This window comes from Hemiscyllium ocellatum, chromosome 2 (assembly GCF_020745735.1).
Source record: "Hemiscyllium ocellatum isolate sHemOce1 chromosome 2, sHemOce1.pat.X.cur, whole genome shotgun sequence".
Lineage (NCBI taxonomy): Eukaryota > Metazoa > Chordata > Chondrichthyes > Orectolobiformes > Hemiscylliidae > Hemiscyllium > Hemiscyllium ocellatum.
In genome coordinates this window covers 151,327,961-151,353,217 of record NC_083402.1, presented here as the reverse complement: position 1 = coordinate 151,353,217, position 25,257 = coordinate 151,327,961, and the positions used below count along the sequence as shown (strand labels likewise).

General features: G+C 43.9%; 1 protein-coding gene across 2 annotated transcripts in view; it reads left to right on the top strand.

The window, feature by feature from the left end:
* Window positions 1–6,208: 6,208 nt before the first annotated feature.
* Window positions 6,209–25,257, top strand: part of LOC132825797 (fibrillin-2-like) — a 327,149-nt gene continuing 308,100 nt past the window's right edge. The window contains exons 1-2 of one of the 2 annotated variants that reach the window (XM_060841289.1): window positions 6,209–6,225; window positions 11,114–11,196. Coding sequence is in view for 1 of the 2 variants with exons in the window: in XM_060841280.1 (XP_060697263.1) it covers window positions 9,873–10,057; window positions 11,114–11,196 (268 nt within the window). In the remaining variant the exon portion in view is untranslated. Of the gene's footprint in view, window positions 6,226–9,449; window positions 10,058–11,113; window positions 11,197–25,257 lie in introns of those variants that run through there. The other variant, XM_060841280.1, reaches the window with a different exon arrangement.

The window sequence follows — 25,257 nt, the reverse complement described above, 5'->3', positions numbered from 1 at the left end:
CAGGTCAGAATAACCAGACACCACTTCAGGAGCTATCTCTCAGACACCTGTAAAGTCTCAACAAATGAAAGAGAAGTAAAACAAGCTAGGTCTCTGCTTCCTGGGCAAAGGCATGGATAGAAAGGGGATCAGAGAGAAAGGTGGGCCTCTGCCCTGCTGCTCACAACGGGAGGCTGATCCACTAGAACCCAGCAGCCTGGCCAAAGATGGCAGCATGTGTCCATGCTGGAAAGGGACTCAGCAGTACAGAAAGAAGATAGTCAATAATCTTCTTTACTCTGCAAGGGTAATGGCACCATCTTCTCTCTGTGACTGGGCACTGAAATGACCATCAGTTACTCCTAACTCATATTGTTAACAATCAGCTTGCATGTTCCATTCTTGACAAAAAAAACTGTGGATGCTGCAAATCTGAAACAAAAACAGAATTTGCTGGAGAAACTCTGCAGGTCTGGCAACATCTGTAGAGAGAAAGAAAAGTTCATGTTTCCAGGCTCGTGACCCTTCTTCAACTCTGCTTTCTCTCCACAGATGTGCCAGACCTGCTGAGCTTCTCCAGCAATTTCAGTTTTTGCTCCATTCTCAGCTGTCGCCAAGGAAAGATGTGGATATATGCATGAACCCACACTCCATCGCTTCAGTCATGAGTGTTCAACAGCAAAGGCAAGGTGGGAGGAGAATGAGAGACAAGGCCTCACTCCAAGTGACCATTCCCTTCAGAGAGACACATTGGTACCAGTAGGCACCCTCAGAGTGAAGGAATACAGACAGGCAAAAAACTTCTTCATTGATAACTCTGGAAGCACCCTGGTCCTCTGACTGCCCCCCAGCCATTGATACCAAAGCCTGCAGCAGTTCAAGTTGAAGAGGTGACCTGGAATCTGGACGGGAGAATCCCAGCAGGCTTGAGAGGCTCGGCCAAAATTACCAATGGACAACCACCCATATCTTCCACGTCAGCTGGGTAAGTGACCTAGCAGGTTTTTCCCACCCCTCCTGCAGAGTAGGGTGGAGGGGAAGAGAAAGGTGAAGACAAACTGAGGGCACATAGAAGGCATATCATTAGAAATAAACCGTCAGTTTGTAAATATTTATCACCTGGAATGTTATAATGTTTTCTGTAGGATTATTGATACTAAAGAAGTTGTTAATTGAGACCCAAGTGCCAATTGAGGAAACTATTTGCACATTCTAAGGATTGAAGACTTTATTATTATCTCCATCTTGTCTACCTCCAAGACATCCACTCCTTTATTAACTCAAAGCGTGAAAGGTAGGCCTTGCAACAATGGTGTGGACCAACCTTTTTGGACTACATTGCAAAGCCCCAGCAGAGTGATCCTGGCATTGAAACAACGTCTCCAGGAGGTCGATGACCCTTGTGGAAGAGGAGCAGCATTGTAACTTAGCTCTGTGACCCTCTGTGGATTTATTACAGGTCTCATGAGCCTGGTTTGTAGGGTGTATCCCTGGTCTCCCAGAAGGCATCCCTGTGAGGGTCATGTGGCTGGGAAAGAGGCAGACCTCTGTAAGTGTTGCAGTACAATAAGTCATGGCAACTCCATTAAATCACATCTACCATTTTCTCTCTATTATATGATGCTCTATTGGGCATAACACCATAAGGCATAGGAGTGGAAGTAAGGCCATTCGGCCCATCGAGCCCACTCCGCCATTCAATCATGGCTGATGGGCATTAAAACTACACTTACCCACATTCTCCCCGTAGCCCTTAATTCCTTGTGACATCAAGAATTTATCAATCTCTGCCTTGAAGACATTTAGCGTCCCGGCCTCCACTGCACTCTGCGGCAATGAATTCCACAGGCCCACCACTCTCTGGCTGAAGAAATGTCTCCGCATTTCTGTTCTGAATTGACCCCCTCTATTTCTAAGGCTGTGTCCACGGGTCCTAGTCTCCTCGCCTAACGGAAACAATTTCCTCACGTCCACCCTTTCCAAGCCATGTATTAACTTATAAGTTTCTATTAGATCTCCCCTTAATCTTCTAAACTCCAATGAATACAATCGCAGGATCCTCAGCCGTTCCTCGTATGTTAGACCTACCATTCCAGGGATCATCCATGTGAATCTCCGCTGGACACGCTCCAGTGCCAGTATGTCCTTCCTGAGGTGTGGGGACCAAAACTGGACACAGTACTCCAAATGGGGCCTAACCAGAGCTTTATAAAGTCTCAGTAGCACAACGGTGCTTTTATATTCCAACCCTCTTGAGATAAATGACAACATTACATTCGCTTTCTTAATCACAGACTCAACCTGCATGTTTACCTTTAGAGAATCCTCAACTAACACTCCCAGTTCCCTTTGTACTTTGGCTTTACAAATTTTCTCACCGTTTAGAAAGTAGTCTGTGCTTGTATTCTTTTTTCCAAAGTGCAAGACCTTGCATTTGCTCACATTGAATTCCATCAGCCATTTCCTGGACCACTCTCCCAAACTGTCTAGATCCTTCTGCAGCCTCCCCACTTCCTCAGTACTACCTGCCTGTCCACCTAACTTCGTATCATCGGCAAACTTCACTAGAATGCCCCCAGTCAGAGAGATGCAAGTCAGAGAGATCACATTGTTACAAAAAAAGAGGTCCTCACACAGGATTACGTAGAGACTTCACAAGGTGATAGCAGTCATTATTTGTTAAGGAGCACTAACATATATAATTTTATCAAATGCAGTCGATAACCAAAGTGTCAATGTTCCTTTGGGAGTATATTCCTGCCAGCAGGACACCATGAAGTGTGACCCCAGCGCCAAACTTTCTTCCCACATCATAGCTTAAGTTCCTGCAGACTAATATTTCTGAGACTTCACCAGTTTCCTCATTTCCCCTCACCCCACCTCACTCCAGTTCCAACCTTCCAGCTCAGCACTGTCCTCATGACCTGTCCTACCTGCCAACCTCCCTTCCTACCTATCCACTCCACCCTCCTCTCTGACCTATCACCTTCATCCCCGCCCCCATTCACCTGTTGTACTCTTTACTACCTTCTCCCCACCCCCACCCTCCTTTCATTTATCTCTCCACCCTGGAGGCTCCCTGCCTTCAGTTCTGATGAAGGGCTTTTGCATGAAATGTCAATTTTCCTACTCCTTGGATGCTGCCTGACCTGCTGTGCTTTTCCAGCACCACTCTGATCTAGACACTAATATTTGTAAGGAGGTGACAGGTGCCGTTATTTGTTTTCTGGTATTTGCTATGTTCATGGAATTGGCCTATCAAGTCCATCCTGACCCACCCCATCCCTGTAACCCTGTATTTCCCATGTCTAATCCATCTGGCCTGCACATCTTTGGGCTGGTGGAGGAAACCGGAGCACTTAGAGGGAACCAACACAGACATGGGGAGAACGCTCAAACTCCACACAGACAGTCACCTAAGGCTGGAATCCAACCTGGGTCCCTGGTGCTGTGAGGCAGCAGTGCTAACCACTGAACCACCTGATTCTAAAAACAGAATTTTTTAACAAAGGAATAGCATCACAACACCATCATATTAGCTCTCGTTCCAACTCACCCATGACTTCAGGACTTTGAGCACGTATTTTGAAGGTGAGACAGAGTTAGGACTTCCATACTAATGGCAGAACATCCTGCACTGAGGAACAGCTAGGCCAGTTATGTCTTGATACAGATTTTTAGCGCTGACATAAAGCAATGCACCTTCTGTATTTCACACAGGGGTTCTTTAGAAATATTACCCCCCTCTGAAGGAGATAGGACTTCAACCCCAACCTTCTGGCTGACACATAGGGCACTGCCACTGCACCATTTCAAGGCTAAAGTAACTCAGACCTGTTTGACTTTTTTCTCAACAGCATCATCATTGAGTCACATAAAATCCCCAGACTGTTTCCATTTAATCCTCAATCTGCAAATTATAGCGCCATGAATCCCCCGATCATGTATGACCAGTCACCTAACTGACCATGGCTAATCCCCAGGACCAGGGTCTGATCTGTTCCTTTATTGACTGTGGTAATGAACCTTGCTTTTACAGACTCGAATCAACCCTGACTCCATGGAAAGACCTCTCCCTTTAACTTCCACACATTTCTATGTTCTCTGAGCACATGTACGCAAGTTGCTGAAAAGCACTGCAGATTTAACATTGCCCTAGCACTGTGCCACACAAAGACATGCCCAACCCTCCTGGCTGGTATACTTCCTCCTCAGCGTTCCCTACTGCCACAGGTTACTGCCTCTGGTTTGCACTAAAAATCAAACTAATTCACACAGGCTGACTCTGAAGTTAACACTAAAGATCTTCTGAATGAGACACAGAAGGCGCTTTATTTTATGGCAGTGCTAACAATCCTGGTTAGAAACGTAACTGGCCTGGCTGCTCCTCAGTGTAAAGTGTCATGCCGCTAGAGTGGAATTTCTGACTCTGTCTCAGCTCCAAAGTGTATGTTCGAAGTCCTGAAGCCATGGGTGAGTTGGAATGAGAGTTTGTATGATGATGTTGTGAGGCTATTTCTTCGCTGATGTAGAGAAATGTGGATGAAGGGTCTGAAGTTGGTGTGGTCCTGACCGTGGAGGCACCTTAGCACTGCTGCCTCACAGCGCCAGGGACCCAGGTTCAATTCCAGCCACAGGCAACTGTCTGTGTGGAATTTGCACATTCTCCCCGTGTCTCTGTGGGTTTCCTCCCACAATCCAAGGATGGATTGGCCATGCTAAACGGCCCTTGTCATAAGCATTACTCAAATGGAAACAGGTCTGGGTGGGTTACTCTTTGGAGGGTCCGTGTGGGCTGGTGCTCCTTCAGTGGGCACTGATGCGATAGGTACCTGAAATCAGTTTTTGTGCCACTGAACTTCTCAATTGGTGAGGGGAAGATTGAGAGTGCCGATGAATTGAGCTATTACTGAGTTGAGTTATTGCATCGAAATAAGATTTTTACCACTTGATGGTAAGGTTCTAAACTCACGACCAAAAGTGTGGAACGTTAATCACAAGAGATTTTCTCAACATCAAGAATCTATTTATTTGACTAACTCCTGATTAATTACCACATTTGACATCAGTCTCACACCATCAGAGAGGGAAAAAGTCTGTTTCAACTTGTAGTGCATTTCTCAATCTTAACTACAAAAGAGTTCATCATGAAAAGAATTACTGTGCATAGAAGTTTATTTATTTCAGATTGACAACATCTGCAATATATTGTTTCTGTTTAGGGCATGGCATTCCCAAAGCTTTTGTTCCTAGTGAAGTGACTCAGCAAGAGAACAGAACATTTGTGCCTATGACATTCAGGATTTAGTACAGCAGCAAGGCTGGTCATTTATAGAGGACAGCAGAACCTGCTACCTCTAAGCCTATACATTGATGGCAAAGAACTAAAGGCAAAGTCTGAAAGGAATTCTTATTTAAAGCCGCTAAGATGATTATCATTTGTGTAATGAAGCGAATATGAAACATGAACTTTGGAATTTTATCTTGAAATAGCGTTCACAGGAAATCAATGCAAGCTATGGTATTCAAGGGATTTCTTATTTAGTTAATATGACAGAGTAAAGGAGCATTGTACCATTATTCAAAGTGAAAGTTCAGAAAAGAATTCCCAACTTTAGATCACCATGTAGGAAAGTAAAATATGGCATCAATTTTGTCTCAGTGCAATCTCTTGTTTGAACAAAAAACATAAAAATGTTTCACTTATCAAAACATCATTCTAAATGATGGAGAGATTTTAGCATCAACCTGATGCATATTGTATCTACATTATAATATATCACAAGTGGTACATAAGCCAGTTTCTTTGTCAATTTTTTGGCATAGGATATCGAGTTGTTACTTTCCAGAGCACCTCATGAATAAAGCCCAATATACTATAAAGCTTGTAATACTTACTTTGAACATTCCATGTTAAATTAGTTGCAATGAGGTCATTACTTTAGAAATAACTCGGGAAATGTCATTATTTATAGAATAGCATCTTTGTTCATACTTCAAATGTAAACATTAGTGTTAAATATTTGTTACTCGTTTGAAGTCAGTTTTGGGTCCTTTGACTGTTTTATCTTTATTGGGAAAGTGATCATTCGATATTATCGTCAATCTTTTCAAAACTGATGTTTGGATTTAAAGCTGGTGTTGGGTTCTTTCTCCACAGCTGAACTCCTACAGTCTGGGTGTGTCAGGGAGCCCAAGCTCGTGTCAACATGCAGCACTATGTGATTTTACATAAGGAAAGCTGAGGTGAGTAAGGGTGCTGTTATAATGTATTGGAAGGGGTTACTTCAATCATGCAGAGGAGAAAAGCTTGTTAAAAATATGTGTAATTGGTCAAATCATTAATAATATTTCTGCTTTGTTTTCTGCTGAATGTATTGCTGCTGTATGAGTTCTAACCAGACTGTAGCCTGATTTAAATTTCCTGACTGGAATTTCAACTCCCCTGACTAGCATTTAGTGCAAGTCTGGTTACACACGAGTGCAGGGCTCCTCTCTTGATAGTTAACATTTAAACATGTAAAGGAGAAGAGGAAGTTTCATTTATATAATGCTTTTCATGACCTCAAAATATCCCAATGAACGTGGGTGAAAGCATCTGCACTGCTTAAACATTTAAATTAACTCCAGACAGCTTTCAAGGGTGTCTAAGAGGCGCAAAGGCTGGATGCCGTGGGCAATGCTTAACTTTAATCGTACTGCTCATGGTGTCAAATATAATCGAAGAGAGATTTTGTCATTCGTGCAGACTCGAACTGCTTCTCCTCACAATCAGGTTAAGTCTCAAACCCTGATTGATACTGAGACCTTACTGGCATTGTAAAATGAACTCTCCTTTGAGGAGGTGTTGAAGTTGTAATGTAAATTCATCACAAAGCGTTTATGATTGCTGTTGATACAAAGCCGGGCTGTATATTTTCACTAATTAAGTTAAAAAACTATTTTCCTGTGGCTTCTTTGAGGTTTCAAAAAAGTATGTATGACCTGTGAGTTTGATCAGAGATCAAGCACCGTACTTAATACAGTAAATTTAATTCTGTAAAGATGAACAACAGTTGTAATGCTAACAAAAGGTTTTTTTTTGTTGTACAACAATATGAATTGTGATATTAGGAGTCATTGACAAATACACATGTTCCTTTAATAAGTCATGCTTGCCTTCGATAGCTTGTTTAGTCTTCTTCAATTTATATGTTTATGTGAGCAATGTGCCAAGTGTGAGATTGCTCAGAGTGAGGGTGTAGTAGAAATTTGCAAGCAACCTATTAGAGAGAATAAAATAACTGTATGATGGGAAAAATTTTCGTCAGGTACCTTGAAAATTGGATACAATTCCTGAAAGTTTGAGAAAATTTGTGAGCTAGGAGCAGGAGCAACTCTGACCAATGTTAAATCCAATGGGTAGGTGGGTTTAAGTGAAAAGATTGTGATTGGGAAAATTGGGAAGGTGGTCTGGGGGAGGATTGGAAATAAGGTGATAGTGCAGGACAGCTGGGAGAAAGAGAGAGGTGGGGGCCACGAGGGATGGAATGAGAATGTGTAGGGCAGGATAGAGTTGGAAAGGAGCATGGCTGGGAGTTGGGACAGTGATGGGCAGAGGTAGGGAGTTGGATGGTGTGATGAGTTTGGGATGATAATGGAAGAAGGAGTAGGTGCCCCTCCTGGCAGGTGGTGGGAGAGATCAGGTTGGGAGATGGGGGAGAGTGAGGGGTGCAAGGTGGGAGTCATAGAGGTTTACAGCATGGAAACAGGATCTTAGGTCCAACTTGTGCATGCTGCCCAGTTTTCATAATTAATCTAGTCCCATTTGCCTGTGTTTGGTCTGTATCCCCCATACCTCCCATCTCTGTATCTATCCAAATGTATCTTCAATGACAAAATTGTACTCACCTCCATCACTCCCTCTGGCAGCCTGTCCCTGACACTCACCAGCTTGTGTGGAAAGCAATTGCCCCTCTGGACCCTTTTGTACGTCTCCCCTCTCACCCTAAACACATGCCCTTTAGTTTTAGTCTCCCTTACCACGGGGAAATGTTTAGCGAAAGTGGGTACTGCAGATGGTGGACATCAGAGTCAAGATCAGAGTGTTGTTGGAAAAGCACAGCAGGTCAGGCAGCAGCCGAGGAGCAGGAAAATCGATGTTTTGGGCAAAAGCCATCCATTGTTAGTAATCTACCTTATCTTTGCCTTTCATGATTTTCTAACCCTCTAGAAGGTCACCCCTCAGCGCCTTCCTCTCCCGGGAATAAAGTCTCAGCCTATCCTGTCTCTCTTCATAACTCAAACCTTCCAGTTCAGGTAGCATCCTGGTAAACCTTTCTGCACTCTTTCTAGTTTCATAATATCCTTTCAATCGTAGAGAGGTGGGAAGGTGTCTGGGTGGGAAGGTGTCCGGGTGGGAAGGTATCCAGGTGAGAAGGTATCCGGGTGGGAAGGTGTCTGGGTGGGAAAGTGTCCGGGTGGGAAGGTGTCTATGTGGGAATGTGTCCGGGTGGGAAGGTGTCCAGGTGGGAACGTGTCCGTGTGGGAAGGTGTCTGGGTGGGAGGGTGTCCGGGTGGGAAGGTATCCGGGTGGGAAGGTGTCTGGGTGGGAAGGTATCCGGGTGGGAAGGTGTCCGGGTGGGAAGGTGTCTATGTGGGAATGTGTCCAGGTGGGAAGGTGTCCGGGTGGGAAGGTGTCTGGGTGGGAAGGTATCCGGGTGGGAAGGTGTCTGGGTGGGAAGGTGTCTGGGTGGGAAGGTATCCGGGTGGGAAGGTGTCTGGGTGGGAAGGTATCCGGGTGGGAACGTGTCTGGGTGGGAAGGTGTCTGGGTGGGAAGGTGTCTGGGTGGGAAGGTATCCGAGTGGGAAGTTGTCTCGGTGGGTGGGTGTCTGGGAGAGAGGGTGTCTCGGTGTGAGGGTGTCCAGGTTGGCGGGTGTCCAGGTTGGCGGGTGTCCGGGTGGGAGGGTGTCTGGGTGAGTGGGTGTCCGGGTGGGAAGGTGTCCGGGTGGGTGGGTGTCCGGGTGGTTGGGTGTCTGGGTGGGAAGTTGTCTCGGTGGGTGGGTGTCTGGGTGGGAAGTTGTCTCGGTGGGAGGCCTGCCCAGGTGAACATGGGGGAGCTAGTGCATGGGCTGGTAACTCCTGAACTCTGGCGGAACTTGGTGCTTTGATCTGAGCTGCCCCTTCATCTGGAAGTACAGACCGGCGGGACATTGGCTTCATGTCTCCCCTGATTTCAAACCGCTTTTACAAACGGCGGGGTGGGGGGGGGGGAGGAGTAAAATACCAGGGACAAGAGGAGGCAGGAGAGGCGATTGAGCGTCTGCAGTTTGGGCTACACCACCGAGTGGAGCTAGTGAAATGTGTGTGTGTGAGAGAGCTCTCTCTCTCCTCCTCCTCCTGAGCTAAAGCCAGCCCCTGTCCCACGTCCCACACTCCTTTCCCAGTGGGAGCAGCCAGTGAAAAGGTCCGATTTGTGCTGCTGTTTCTCAGTCTCCGATCCCAGAGCCCGGGCACGCTGTCTCTCTCTCTCTCTCTCCCAGCCCCAGCCTTCCCATCCATGCATCTCAGCCCCTGCTTCCCTCCTACCCCCGCCGCCAGCCCGCTCCCCAGCTCCCAGTTGTAGCTCTAACCAAACCTCCTTTGCATCTTTTCTTTTGCAAACTTTATTCTTTTAAGAAAAGAGGTCGCAGCGTTTCCAGAGGGTTTTTTTTTGTTATATTTAGGGACAGCTGAGAGGATCTGTGTTGTTATAACGTGAACACTCCTCGGATCCAGAGACTGTGAAATTATCCTATTTTTTGTTTAAAAATAACAAACTTGATCTGGATCTACTTCTACAAACCAAGGAGCCGGTGTGTTCCCGGGATAGGGATACAGTGTATTCCCGGGATAAGGATACAGTGTTCCCGGGATGGGGATGGAGTGCTGCTGGAGAGTTCTGCTGGGATGGATAGCTATTACAGGTATCGCGGTGGAGAATGTGGCTGGACAGCAGCAATATGCAAGAAACCTCGAAGCTCAAAGTTTCAATCCAAATGAAATGAAGACAGCGACCAACAGAGTGAGGCGGAGAGGACAGCATAATATGTTGAGAGGGTATCTCCATAAATTCCTTTTTCAATCACAATGTGTATGGGTTTGAATCTTTGTAATTTTGTTTTAGACATGGTAACAACTTACTTGTGTTTTCGTGCGAAAGCTCATTACTCGCTGACCTTTCCCTCATTAACTTTTGACAGTAATTGTGCAGTGAGTGTATTCTTGGAGAGTTGCTGGATTGAAGTCTCCTTCAGTATCTGTTTGTGTCTGACAGTGGGTCAACTGCAATCGAGATGGTAGTTCAAATCAGAAAAAGCTCCAAACACTGTAAATGCTCGGAAGCAGTGGGTCACCGTGCACACTGAGAAAGGGCAGGGAGGATGCCCTGGATATCTGCTCTTAAAAACTGAGAAACAACTTGAACTTAAAGTGCTCGGTAATGATACCGCACCTTTTCCAGAGCCAGTTAGACGTATGATCTGCAAAACTTCGGAGTGAATGATGTTTTCTTTCACAGTTTTAGTGTTTTTAAGCTAGAACAACTACTTCCTTTAAAATAAAACAGCACATCTTCACTGTGTAAAATCAAAGCCAGTGGTTTTTTTTTGTTATTGTATGGGGAAGCCCCCAGGGGATACATACGGGACAGAGTCCACACAGACTCGGAAAAGTGCAATCATTTTGAAGAGAGCAGGAAATTGTCTTTTTCGAAAAAGATTGTTACTTTCTCGCCGAAACAAAACCGTTTTGAGCGAAATTATTGGTTTTCAAAATTATAAATTAACATTTCTACTTAGAATTATTGCATTTCTGACAGCGTACATAATCCAGACAAAATGTATGGCGTTCCCTTCTGTCTGAAAAAAGTAGCCTATACTGCGGTATTTGCCAAGTTTCCATTCCTCTGCATATAATTGTGCCACAGAAAGTCAGTTTGGAAAACTCAGTAACTTTACATTTACAAAAACACATTTTTTTCATGCATTTACTGTATTAATTATTCTTAAAAGAGGTTCGTTTTGCTTTTACTTAATCTGTGATAATTCTTATCTTTCCATTGTAAAGTGTTCTGTTTAATGTTTAAATGGTTTTGATTTTCAATGTTGCATACAGGCCAAATGTCTGTGGGTCTCGATTTCACTCTTACTGCTGCCCAGGATGGAAAACGCTACCTGGTGGAAACCAATGTATTGTCCGTAAGTCTAGCTCTTCTTAACAAGGGTCATTTAATATTTTATAAAATGGGATTATTATATGATGCAATGTAATATTTGAACACATGGCAATGTTTAAATAGAATATTATATACAGCTTGTAGGAACAAAACATCTGGACACAATAAATGAAAGAGAGTTGTGACTAATATACAATTGTAATAAAAACAAAAATTGCTGGAGAAGCTCAGCAGGTCTGGCAGCATCAGTGGAGAGAGAAACAGAGTTCATGTTTGGAGTCTGGCATGATTTCTTTTCAGAATATTTTATATCATACAATGGCTTTGCAATCTCATTATTTTTGTGACAGAACTTACCTGTTACTTTTGGTGCAGATGTTTGTAGCAACATAAACTATTTTCTTTCTGTCATAAGCAATGTGACATAGAAGGAGAAGGAGCCCAGGCCAGCGCACTGAAATTGGACTGTCAGGATTCTGTTTGCTGTTTCATTCAAGAGATGTCGATGTTGCTGCGGATCCAGCATCTTTTGCCTTTGTCCAATTATAAACTTCTTGTTTAGACTGCTGGGGTAGGGGGTGAGTGGAAAGGGTGTCAAGGTGCATTGTGGGTGACCGTCTACTTTTAGGGACAACGTTCTTGGATTTTGACCCAGCCACAGTGAAAGGATATTGATATATTTCCAAGGTCAGATGTCATGTGACTTGGAGGTAAACTTGCAGGTTGTGGTATCATTAGAAATCACACATTTGGAAGATGCTTTTAAAGATATCGTGTAGATGGTAAACACTACTGCCAATATACATCAGTGGCAGAGGGAGTGGATGTTGAAGGTGATGGTTAGGCTGCTTTGTCCTGGATGGTGTCAAGCTTTTTGAGTGTTGTTGGAGTTGCCCTCATCCAGGCAAGTGGGGAGTATTCCATCACACTGCTGACTTGTAGATATTGGGTTAATTGGTTGGGGGGTCTGAGGGTTCAGGGAGGGACAGAGAAATGGAATGGTGGTCATGGTGGGCTGGTTGTAGTGAGCTGGGCAGGTAAGGAGGTGGGAGCTGGGATAGAGCAGGAACAAGGTGTATTAGAGAGGAATGAAAAGATGGAGTTTAGGGCAGGGTGGGAAATGGGGAGAGTGAGTGAGTGCAGAGTGGGAACTGGGAGAGGGCAGGGAGGTAGAAAGGTGACATTGAGGTCGATGGGTGACTGTTGCCCAGAGGAACGTAAGGCTTCCACTCAGTGACATTGATTGGCAATTGCAGAACCCTCCTGGGAACAGGCTGTTTTAGATCCAATAATGTTAAATGGGGTCAGATTATTAAAAGATCTTGTAGTTAAAGATTCTCTGGGGATAGTGATCTCAACGTGGTAGAGTTTCAAATTCATCTTGAGGGTGAGCCAAATAGCTAATAAAGAGGGAGAAATTTGACTATAAAAGTAGTTTGGCAAATAATATTCAAAAAAGCAGTACCATCTCCTATGGATTTATGAAAGGAAAGAGGGAAATATCCTCGGAAAATGAAAGTAGGGTTTAAGAACAGGGAACAGGGAAATGGCAGACAACTTAAACCTATAAATTGCATCAGTATTTGTTATGGAGGATCCTATTGACATCCTAAATGTAACAGATAAGAATGTGCTAATGGCAGGAAGGATTGGTAAGGGTCTATCATAAGGGACAGAGTATTTGACAAGTTAATGGAACTGCAGATAGATCTGCTCATAGGACCTGGTGATGTACATTTAAAGAGTTTCAAAAGAGATAGTGGAGACATTGGTCAAAACTAATCAGAACTCACTGGATTATGGGAGAGTTCAGTGGATTGGGAAAAAAAAAGCTAAGGTGATAGCCCTGTTCAAGAACGGAAGGAGGCAAAAAGTAGGAAACGATAAGTCGGTCAGTCTGACGCCTGTTGTTGGAAATGTGCTAGAGTCCATTATCAAGGATAAAAGAGCAGGAAATTTAGAAAAGCTTGACACAATTAGACAGTTGACATAGTTTTGTGAAAGGGAAATCATGGTTATGGAATTCTTGGTTATGGTTTTGTGAAAGAGAAATCATGTTTGACAAATTTGACAGAAGCTTTGAGGATATAACTAGCACAGTTGATGCAGTATAACTCGTAGTTGGAAGCTATTTGGTTTTCCAGAAGGCATTTGATAAAGTGCACCATAAAAGGGTCTTGTATAAGACAGGAGCTCATGACATTGGGAGTAACATTTTCACATGATTTGAGAATTGGTTCATACATGGGAGACAGAGTCAGAATTAATGGGTCTTTTTCAGATTGGAAAGATGTAACTAGTGGAGTGTCATAAAGGTTTGTCCTCAAGTCTCAATTATTCCTTATCTATATTAATGACTAGGAGAAAGGGTTAGAGTGTGATCTATGTGATGTTGATGTTTGCAGATGTTAAAAAGTCGCTGGGAGAGAATTTTGTGATGAAGATATGACAAATCTACAAGGGGGGATAGACAGCAAAAATCAGCAAATGTACAAAGATGTGTTGGAAAGTTCGAGGTTGTGGACTTTAGTTGGAAGAATTAAAAGGCAAGCTGTTGTTTAAATGGGGGGAAACTCCAAAGAAAGTGCAGCATGGTGCACTGATGTTCTTATGCATGAAACACCACAGGTTAGTAATTAAGAAGGGAAATGGAATGTTGACCTTTATTGCTAGAGGGATGGAGTTTAAAAACAGGGAAGTCTTGTTCCAACTGTATGGTGTGTTGGTGAGTCTGCACATGGAGCCCTGTGTACAGCTTTAGACCCATATTTTAAAAAAAGATATATTAGCATTGGGGACAGGTGTAAAGGGATTCACTGGACTAATTCCTTGTTGACTTAATAACAACAACTGAAATCCAGATAGTTGTAGAGGCTGGATCACTGAATATCACTGTAAAGTAATGTTGATAGATTGTTGAGATATGGTGGAGTTGTGGACTGTGAAGAACTCCCACAAACCAGGAGTTGAGGTCTGGAGCAGATCAGCCCTGATCTTTAGATTAGATTAGATTACTTACAGTGTGGAAACAGGCCCTTCGGGCCAACAAGTCCACACCGACCCACCGAAACATAACCCACCCATACCCCTACATTTACCCCTTACCTAACACTACGGGCAATTTAGCATGGCCAATTCACCTGACCCGCACATCTTTGGACTGTGGTTGGAAACCGGAGCACCCGGAGGAAACCCACGCAGACACGGGGAGAACATGCAAACTCCACACAGTCAGTCGCCTGAGTCGGGTCTCTGGCGCTGTGAGGCAGCAGTGCTAACCACTGTGCTACCGTGCCGCCCACAATTCTTGTTGAATAGTGGGGCAGGTCTGACAGGCCAATTGGCTTTTCTGATTTCTTATCCTCTTACAAGAATTAGCACATTCAGGCAGAATCCTGAGACAATAACACAGCCTTAATCCCATCTGTTTAACAACAACAACATAAATAATAGAAGAAATATTTTCTCATTCTCATATGGAGCTAGAGGAGATTTAAATTCATCACAATGGGGTCTTGATCCTAGCAGAATACATTTTTTTCCCAGTGATTATATATGTATAGTAACTCATGTTGCTGAAGTAACTCATATTGGTGATTCCAGGGACTAAACTGTTCAGTAAAACAATAACATTCTCAGTCTGCAAAATGGACAGGTGGATATTTCTGAGGGTCCCCTGTCTAAGGTAGCATCATTAGAACAGATAAGGCAGAGATAGAGATGGAGGAACTGAGAGAATGCAATAGAGTCTTCACAAGAAAGCAGGGTGTGAGGATGTATAGTCAAGGCAACTGTGGAGGTCGGTGGGTTTTTAGTGGATATTGATGACCTGCCTATCCCCAGAGATGGTAAGGAAGGAAAGAAAGGAGTTGGAGATGGACAAAGTGAAGCTGAGGACAGGGTGAAAATTGGAAGTGAAATTGATAAATTTTTCCAGTTCAGAATGAAAGAAAGAAGCAGCACTGATGATGTCATCAGTGTATCAGGAAAGATTTGTGGGTAGGGAACCAAGTAGGATTGGAACAAGGAATGTTCCACGTACCCAGAAAGAAACAGGCATAATTGGGGCCCGTGGCCTCACCTTTGTCCTGAAGAAAGTGAGGGGAGTTAATGGAGCAATTGTTCAATGTGAGGCTGAGCTGGGCTAGGTGGAGGTGGGTGGTGCTGGTGGATAAAGTCAGTTCAAGGCGCCTGTCCTCACCTCCTTGTGCAATGAAGGTCAACTTACTGTTTGCCTTCTTTTAACTGCTTGCTGCAAATGCATGTTCACTTTCAGCGACTGGTGCTCATGGCACCCAGGTCCTGTTATACACCAACATTTTTCCATCTATTGCCATTGAAATATTACTCTGCCTCTTCCCATTCGACTAACAAGTAGCTTTTCATGTCCACAGACCTAGTTGACCCAACCCTAAAAGGGAATCATATCAGTAAACTAACCCGATGGTCTCAGACAACATGATTTGCTCTCACTTCCATTCACACTAAACTTCCAGTCTTGCAATGTATTATTGCAGAAAGATTAAATCAAGGCTCCTGCTCTATAAGTTGTAGTTTGAAAATGCTTCCCTCTTTGTTCCATACCTTTAAATCACGGCAAGTACCTCATTCATGTCATTTCATCGGAAGGGTTATCATAGAATTCCTACAATGGGGAAACAGGCCATTCAGCCTAGTAAGTCCACACCAACTCTGAAGAGTAACCCACCCAGACCCATTCAACCTTACCTACACATCCCCAAATATTATAGGCAACTTAACATGGCCAATCCACCTAACCTGCACATCTTTGGATTGTGGGAGGAAACCCATACAGACATGGGGAGAACGTGCAAACTCCACACAGGTAGTCACCCAAGGCTGGAATCAAACCTGGGTCCCTGGCGCAGTGAGGCAGCAGTGCTAACCACTGAGCCACTGTGCTACCCGTATGGTTTACAATTGGGATGCAGTGGTTTCCTTTGGTATTTTTCACAGTTTTCAGTGATGTCTTCAAGTAGCTTCATATACTCTTCATGAACTACAGATGCATCGCTTAGCGAGATTGTTAACTTTTAAAAAGTAGTATAAGCAAATTATTTATGTAATTTTAAGACAATTTGCTACTTTTCTGTATGGTACTTAACACCTGGTGCCATTAATATTTGTCTGACGCTAGAGAAAAATGTTTTGATTTTGTTAAGGAAATAAAGTAATGTCCTGACTGGATAAATTACAGATCTGAAGTCAGAAATAGGAAAGGTGCAGTCACCTTGTTGGGTGTTTACTATAGGCCCCCCAATAGCAGCAGCGATGTGGAGAAACAGATTGGGAGACAGATTTTGGAAAGGTGCAGAAGCCACAGGGTCATAGTCATGGGCGACTTCAACTTCCCAAATATTGATTGGAAGCTCTTTAGATCAAGTAGATTGGACGGGGCGGTGTTTGTGCAGCGTGTCCAGGAAGCTTTTCTAACTCAGTATGTAGATTGTCCAACCAGAGGGGAGGCCACATTGGATTTGGTACTCGGTAATGAACCGGGACAAGTGATGGGCTTGTTAGTGGGTGAACATTTTGGTGATGGTGACCACAATTCTGTGACTTTCACCTTGGTTATGGAGAGAGATAGGTGCGCACAACAGGGTAGAGTTTACAATTGGGGGAAGGGAAATTACGATGCTGTAAGACAGGATTTGAGGAGCATAAGTTGGGAGCATAGGCTGTCAGGGAAGGATGTGGTGGAAATGTGGAACTTTTTCAAGTAACAGATACGACGTGTCCTTGATATGTATGTACCTATCAGGCAGGAAAGAAATGGTCATGTGAGGGAGCCTTGGTTGACGAGGGAGGTTGAATGTCTAGTAAAGAGGAAGAAGGAGGCTTACATAAGGTTGAGGAAACAGGGTTCAGACAGAGCAGTGGAGGGATACAGGATAGCCAGAAGGGACCTGAAGAAAGGGATTAGGAGAGCTAAGAGAGGGCATGAAAAATCCTTGGCGGATAGGATCAAGGATAACCCCAAGGCATTTTATGTGTATGTGAGAAACATGAGAATGACGAGAACGAGGGTAGGTCCGATCAAGGACAGTAGTGGGAGATTGTGTATTGAGTCGGAAGAGATAGGAGAGGTCTTGAATGAGTACTTTTCTTCAGTATTTACGAATGAGAGGGACCGTATTGTTGAAGAGGAGAGTGTGAAACGGACTGGTAAGCTAGAAGAGATACTTGTTAGGAAGGAAGATGTGTTGGACATTTTGAACAACTTGAGGATAGACAAGTCCCCCGGGCCTGACGGGATATATCCTAGGATTATGTGGGAAGCAAGAGAGGAAATTGCAGTACCGTTGGCAATGATCTTTTCGTCTTCACTGTCAACGGGGGTGGTACCAGGGGACTGGAGAGTAGCGAATGTTGTGCCCCTGTTCAAAAAAGGGATTAGGGATAACCCTGGGAATTACAGGCCAGTCAGTCTTACTTCTGTGGTAGGCAAAGTAATGGAAAGGGTACTGAGGGATAGGATTTATGAGTATCTGGAAAGACACTGCTTGATTAGGGACAGCCAGCACAGATTTGTGAAGGGTAGGTCTTGTCTTACAAGTCTTATTGAATTCTTTGAGGAGGTGACCAAGCATGTGGATGAGGGTAGAGCAGTGGATGTAGTGTACATGGATTTTAGTAAGGCATTTGATAAGGTTCCCCATGGTAGGCTTATGCGGAAAGTCAGGAGGCATGGGATAGAGGGAAATTTGGCCAACTGCATAGAAAACTGGCTAACCGGTCGAAGTCAGAGAGTGGTGGTAGATGGTAAATATTCAGCCTGGAGCCCAGTTACAAGTGGAGTTCCACAGGGATCAGTTCTGGGTCCTCTGCTGTTTGTAATTTTTATTAATGACTTGGATGAGGGAGTCGAAGAGTGGGTCAGTAAATTTGCAGATGATACGAAGATTGGTGGAGTTGTGGACAGTGAGGATGGCTGTTGTCGGCTGTAAAGGGACTTTGATATGATGCAGAGCTGGGCTGAAGAGTGGCAGATGGAGTTCAACCCTGCCAAGTGTGAGGTTGTCCATTTTGGAAGAACAAATAAGAATGCGGAATACAGGGTTAACGGTAGGGTTCTTAGTAAGGTGGAGGAACAGAGGGATCTTGGGTTCTATGTTCATAGCTCTTTGAAAGTTGCCACTCAAGTGGATAGAGCTTGTAATAAGGCCTATGGTGTATTAGCGTTCATTAGCAGAGGGATTGAATTCAAGAGTTGTGAAGTGACGTTGCAGCTGTACAGGACTTTGGTAAGGCCACATTTGGAGTACTGTGTGCAGTTCTGGTCGCCTCACTTTAGGAAAGATGTGGAAGCTTTAGAGGGGGTGCAGAGAAGATTTACCAGGATGTTGCCTGGAATGGAGAATAGGCTGTACGAGGATAGGTTGAGAGTTCTCGGCCTTTTCTCGTTGGAACAGCGAAGGATGAGGGGTGACTTGATAGAGGTTTATAAGATGATCAGAGGAATATATAGAGTAGACAGTCTTTTTCCCCGGGTACAACAGAGTGTTACAAGGGGACATAAATTTAAGGTGAAAGGTGGAAGGAATAGGGGAGATGTCAGGGGTGGTTTCTTTACCCAGAGAGTGGTGGGGGCATGGAATGCGCTGCCCGTGGGAGTGGTAGAGTCAGAATCATTGGCGACCTTTAAGCGGCAATTGGATAGGTACATGGATGGGTGCTTAATCTAGGATAGATGTTCGGCACAACGTCGTGGGGCCGAAGGGCCTGTTCTGTGCTGTATTGTTCTATGTTCTATGTTCTATGTGCTGGCTTTACAAATATATTTGCCTTAAGTGCTTTATGTCAAGTTTTATTTGTGCATTTTTCATAGAAAGTTTGCGGAACATTATTGTAAATTCACTAGAGACTTGTAAAATAGCTTACTGCAGCTATTCCACATGGAGAAACAATTCCTTCACAAGCCAAGTATGTTGTCATCATCAAACCTAAAGCAAGCAATCCCTTTAAATTCCGTAACCTTACACTGATTGTATTTATTCTTCCATGATAATGTAATATTCAATATTTATTAATACTCGATAACTCTAACCAATCTACCCCACATATTGTTGAGTACAAGTACTATCTAATAGTTAAAAGTATCCACAATGAATGCATTCATCACGAGGCTAAAGCTCCTTTCACCAGTAAAATGTGCTTGGATCATCATGAACTTTATTGATTTCCTCACAATTCCCTGTGAAATGTGTCATTTTGAACTCTGGCTGTTTGGTTTATGCAGTTCATTGTGCAACAATATATAGAATCACCTTTGGGGCACCCGTTAACTCTTCTTTAGGCATTTTATAGATTAATTTACCCAATACCTGTGTTCTTCGTCAAATTTTGCCTTCTCCTGTAATTGCCAGCTCCTTAAAGATGTTCACATCCTTATTCTGCTTGTTATTAATCCTTCTTTGTACTGGTGCCTGCCTTCAGCCTCTGAATGATTTCCAAATTCAGGAAATTATTAGATTTCCTACACTTTTGTGTCATAGTGAAGAGTCTCAACTGTTTCTTGCCGATTGGAAGAAATAACATATTCCTGAAGAAATTCTTAAGGCAATAGACCTGATTCAACAGGGGCTCCTTTTCTGTGAAGAAACACCAGTTGGATCTGGACCCTGTCTTAGCCATTCATCTGATATCTCTGATTTACTTCCCCCAGGTTTTGGTGATGGTTCTAGTTTCGGAAAATCTTGAGCTTGCAATTGAGTAACTCCTGGATCCCGAAATCATTCTCACAAACCAGCCTTGATGTTTCATCACGGGAGCTGTTTATGATAATGTCAGGACAGACCAGGCCTCTGCAGACATTTTTTTGGAGCTTATACATTGATCTTTATCAGATTGACTGTGAAGCACTGTTTGTTTTTGCTCGATTAATTCATGGGATGGGGACGTTGCTGACTAGGCAGTAGTTTTTGCCCATCCCTAATTGCCCAGAGGGTACTTAAGAGTCAACCACATTACTGTGGGTCTGGAGTCACATGTAAGTCAGACCAGGTAAGGATGGCAGTTTCCTTCCCTGAACGACATTAGTGAACCATGTTGGGTATTGACATTGAATTTCCTTCAGCAGTGGTTGTTTTTAGACTGAACCAATGGAGGTGGCAGCGGAGATTAGGTCACGATCAGGTCATCAGCTCCTGTCATTGAGCAGGTAACATGGACATCCTTGCTGTCCCTTACTCAGACCTGATGTTGCCAAGCAATATGTGGACTGAGGCTGTTGCCATGAAGTTTGGTACTTCAATCTCTGATGAACTTGCGTGTTTGCCTAGGCCAGACTATGGTCCATGCATTTCCTCATTGAGAACTCTATTGCTTTTCCTGCACCATCCTTGTCAGTCAGCTTACTGCTGAAAAATGTGTTGCTGGAAAAGCACAGCAGGTCAGGCAGTATCCAAGAAGCAGGAGAATCGACGTTTTGGGCATCAGACCTTCTTCCTGAAGAAGGGCCTATGCCCGAAATGTCGATTCTCCTGCTCCTTGGATGCTGCCTGACCTGCTGCGCTTTTCCAGCAACACATTTTTCAGCTCTGATCTCCAGCATCTGCAGTCCTCACTTTCTCTTAGTCAGCCTACTGCCAACTCTAGCCTTGAAATCCCCAAGGGGAGTCCACTCATCCCCTTTTAAACAGATCGAGGCTGGGTTGATCCGAATCTCTGTCAGTGAGCTGATTGTACAGATGACACTGACCAAATGTGGGCAGTTGGAACTAGCTGAGTGCACACTATGGTCAGCATGGACCAGTTTGGGCTGAAGGGCCTGTTGTCATGTTATATTACCCTATGACTCTATGACACTTATGTGAGCTCACACTTTAAAGGCTGAGCTAGAAACTGTTGCCATTGTATTTATGGAGGAGAATGGACCTTCGGCTAAACATTTGGAGGAGAAAAAAATCCTCTACTCTCCTGCCACTCCTGCACAAGACTGTCTCCCTCTTCCTGACCAGCACTGCCACCATCATAAAGCACAGATAACCGATGGAAAACATAGATTGTTTGTCTCTGTTAACCAGCATTTTAACCTGTGACATTTAACTAACGTCCTCACTGACTTATGAGAATGTTTTGGCAAAGATTGCCCAAGCTAGAGACAAAGCAAACACAAAGGGGACTCTATTTTGAGTGTCATCAGGTGGAAGCCAAAGCAAACAGTGGGAAGCTTGAGGGAAAGCTTGTGTATTCCCGGCCTCTCTCCAGCTGGCCTCTTCAAACACCATAAAACGTAAAACATAGAACATTACAGCTCAGTACAGACCCTTCCGTCCTCGAAGTTGTGCTGACCTGTGAAACCAATCTGAAACCCATCTAACCTACACTATTCCATTTTCATCCAAATGCCTATCCAATAACCATTTAAATGCCTTAAAGTTGGTGAGTTACAACTGTTGCAGGCAGAGCATTCCTGATGAAGGGCTTATGCCCGAAATGTCGAATTTCCTGTTCCTTGGATGCTGCCTAACCTGCTGTGCTTTAACCAGCAACACATTTTCAGCTGTGATCTCCAGCATCTGCAGACCTCATTTTTTACCCAGAGCATTCCACGCCCCTATTACTCTCTGAGTAAAGAAATGATCTCTGACATCTGACCTATATCTATCATCCCTCAATTTAAAGCTATGTCCTCTTGTGCCGGCCATCACCATCCAAGGAAAAAGACTCTTACTGTCCAACCTATCTAACCCTCTGATTATCTTACATCTCAATTAAGTCACCTCTCAACCTCCTTCTCTCTAACGAAAACAGCCTCAAGTCCCTCAGCCTTTCCTCGTAAGACCATCTTTCCACACCAAGCAACATCACAGTAAATCTCCTCTGAACCCTTTCCAAAGCTTCCACATCCTTCCTACAATACAGTGACCAGAACTGTATGCAATACTCCAAGAGTTTTGTACAGTTGCAACATGACCTCATGGTTCCGAAACTCAATTCCTCTATCAATAAAAACAAACATATCGTATGCCTCTTAACAACCCTATAAGCCAGGGTGGCAAATTTCAGGGATCCATGCACATGGACACTGAGATCTCTCTGCTCATCACACTACCAAGAATCTTACCATTAGTCCAGTACTCTACATTCTTTTTACTCCTTCCAAATTGAACCACCACACATTTTTCTGCATTAAACTCCATTTGCCACCTCTCAGCCCAGCTCTGCAGCTTATCTATGTCCCTCTGTAACCTACAACATCTTTCTGCACAATCCACAACTCTATCAACCTTAGTGTCATCCACAAATTTACTAACCGATCCTTCTACACCCTCATCCAGGTCATTTATTAAAATGACAAACAACAGTGAACCCAAAACAGATCCTTACGGTACTAGCAACTGAACTCCAGGAAGAACATTTCCCATCAACTACCATTCTCTGTCTTTTTTCAGCTAGCCAATTTCTAATCCAAACCTCTAATCACCCTCTATCCCAAGCCTCTGTATTTTGTGCAATAGCCTACCATGGGGAACCTTATCACATGCCTGACTGAAGTCCATATATACCACATCAACCACTTTACCCTCATCCACTTGTTTGGTTATCTTCTCAAAGAACTTAAAAAGATTTGTGAGGCATGACCTACCCTTCACAAAACCATGTTGACTATCCCTAATCAACTTATTCCTTTCTAGATGATTATAAACCCTGTCTCTTATAACCTTTCCTAACACTTTACCCACAACTAAAGTAAGGCATATTGGTCTATAATTACCAGGGTTGTCTGTACTTCCCTTCTTGAACAAGGGTCAACATTTGCTGTCCTCCAGTCTTCTAGCACCAATCTTGTAAATAGTGATGACATAAAGATCAAAGCCAAAGGCTCAGCAATCTCCTCCCTAGCTTCCCAGAGAATCCTAGGATAAACCCCATCAGGCACAGAGGACTTATCTATTTTCACACTTTACAGAATTGCTAACAGCTCCGCCTTGTCAACCTCAATCCCATCTAGTCCACTAGCCTGCATCTCAGTATTCCCCTCGACAACGTTGTCTTTTTCTAATACTGATGAAAAATATTCATTTAGCGCTTCCCCATCTCCTCTGACTATGCACAACTTCCGATACTAACCTGGATTGGCCCTAATCTTACTTTAGTCATTCTTTTATTCATGAAAGCCTTAGGGTTTTCTTTGATCCTATTGGTCAATGATTGCTCATGTCCCCTCCTGGCTCTTCTTAGTTCTCTCTTTAGGTCTTTCCTGGCTCACTTGTAACTCTCAAGCACCCGAAGTGAGCCCTCACATCTCACCCTAACATAAGCCTTTTTCTTCCTCTTGACAAGAGAAGGGAATATCTGTCCCACCAATGGCATTGGGAGAGGATCCAGCAGTGGACTGGTTGGGCACGTTCGAATCCTCAATCTGAAGTGGAGGAAATGAATCTATTCTTCCATGGAATGATGATATCTTTTCAAGTTTTCACCCATATCTCAGAAGATATTTTTTCATCATCTTCCTTGTAGATTTTATCCAAGCACTCTAATAGAATTTCCACACCGTCATACTGTCCAGCGGATGGGAACAGGAGTCTACTTTGCAGATAATTCTGTTTCTGATTGTACCTTTTGTAGGAAGAGATAAGCAAAGGGCAATATATATTTTTCTCCATGATAGGGATTCCTCCATCGCATGGGTATCCACTTCCTTCTTCCACTGTTCCTATGGTTCAGACTCAGAGAACATTGAAGGATAACCATATTGACATAATTTACACTTCCTTTCTGCCAAGTTCCACAATACTTTACAGACTTTAATTTTCTGACACTTACTTTTTATTCAGTTTCCAAAGGTTAGGCTGCCATTCTCTGCTACCATATTCTGCACAAGAAACTGAAGTGAAGGCAAGAACTGCTAGAGCAAAGTGGGATGAACTTTGCTAATACAAGTGTGTCCTACAGCAGAATGGGAAGATTGAACAGAGACTGTCTGCTTTAGCAGTGGTGGGGAAGAGAGGGAGAGCAGGTATAGCTATATTGTTTCCCATCCTTCCCTGACGTTATGGGGCTGGGTTTTATAGCTCACCTGATGCGAGTGTTTTAGACTGGGCTGTGGGGTGTGATGTAAATTATATCAGAGAGTTAGCTCATTGACTTCCTGCCCACTTCCAAACTTGGCTCCACAAAAAAAGTAGGCTGCTGAAATAACAAATCTAATTAACAGGTAACTGAGATTAGAGAAAAAAAACAATTGGTTTGACTGTTATACTGGAGTAAAAAGTGAGGTCTGCAGATGCTGGAGATCAGAGCTGAAAATGTGTTGCTGGTTAAAGCGCAGCAGGTCAGGCAGCATCCAAGGAACAGGAAATTCAACGTTTCGGGCATAAGCCCTTCATCAGGAATATTCCTGATGAAAGGCTTATGCCTGAAATGTCGAATTTCCTGTTCTTTGGATGCTGCGTTGACTGTTATACTGTCTATGCCACAATATGGTTGGCATGGCTAGGCAGGAGTTGATGACCTTTTCTTAACCTAACTGGTTTAAGTGCAGGAAAGAAAGGGGTGTGTCATTTGCTGGCGGACAGCGGTGGGGGTGAGGGTGGGGGTGTGTGTGTAAGTGGGATTGTGCTGGAGGGGCTAGAATGCCCAGTAGGTATCAGGATCCCTTCCCAAGAGTTTGTTCTCAGATTCAGCCCGTCAGATCCACACTGACCCTCCAAACAGCATCCCTCCCAGACCCACCCCATCCCTGTCACCCTGTGTTTCCCATGGCTAGTCCACTTAGCCTGCACATCCCTGGACACTATGGACAATTTAGCATGGTCAGCCCACCTAACCTGCATATCTTTGGACTGTGAGAGGAAACTCACACAGACACAAGAAGAATGTGCAAACTCCACACAGACAGTCACCCGAGGCTGGGATCGAACACAGGTCCCTGGTGCTGACAGGCAGTACTGCTAACCACTGAGCCACTGTGTCACCCATAAAAGAGACAAAGACAACGTAAAAAACACATTTTATTTACAATCGCAAAGTACTGAAGTCGCTAGGAGTCTGAAATGAAGATACAAAATGCTGTAACCCTGTGGAGGGAGAACTTGGGTTAGCAGTTCAGGTC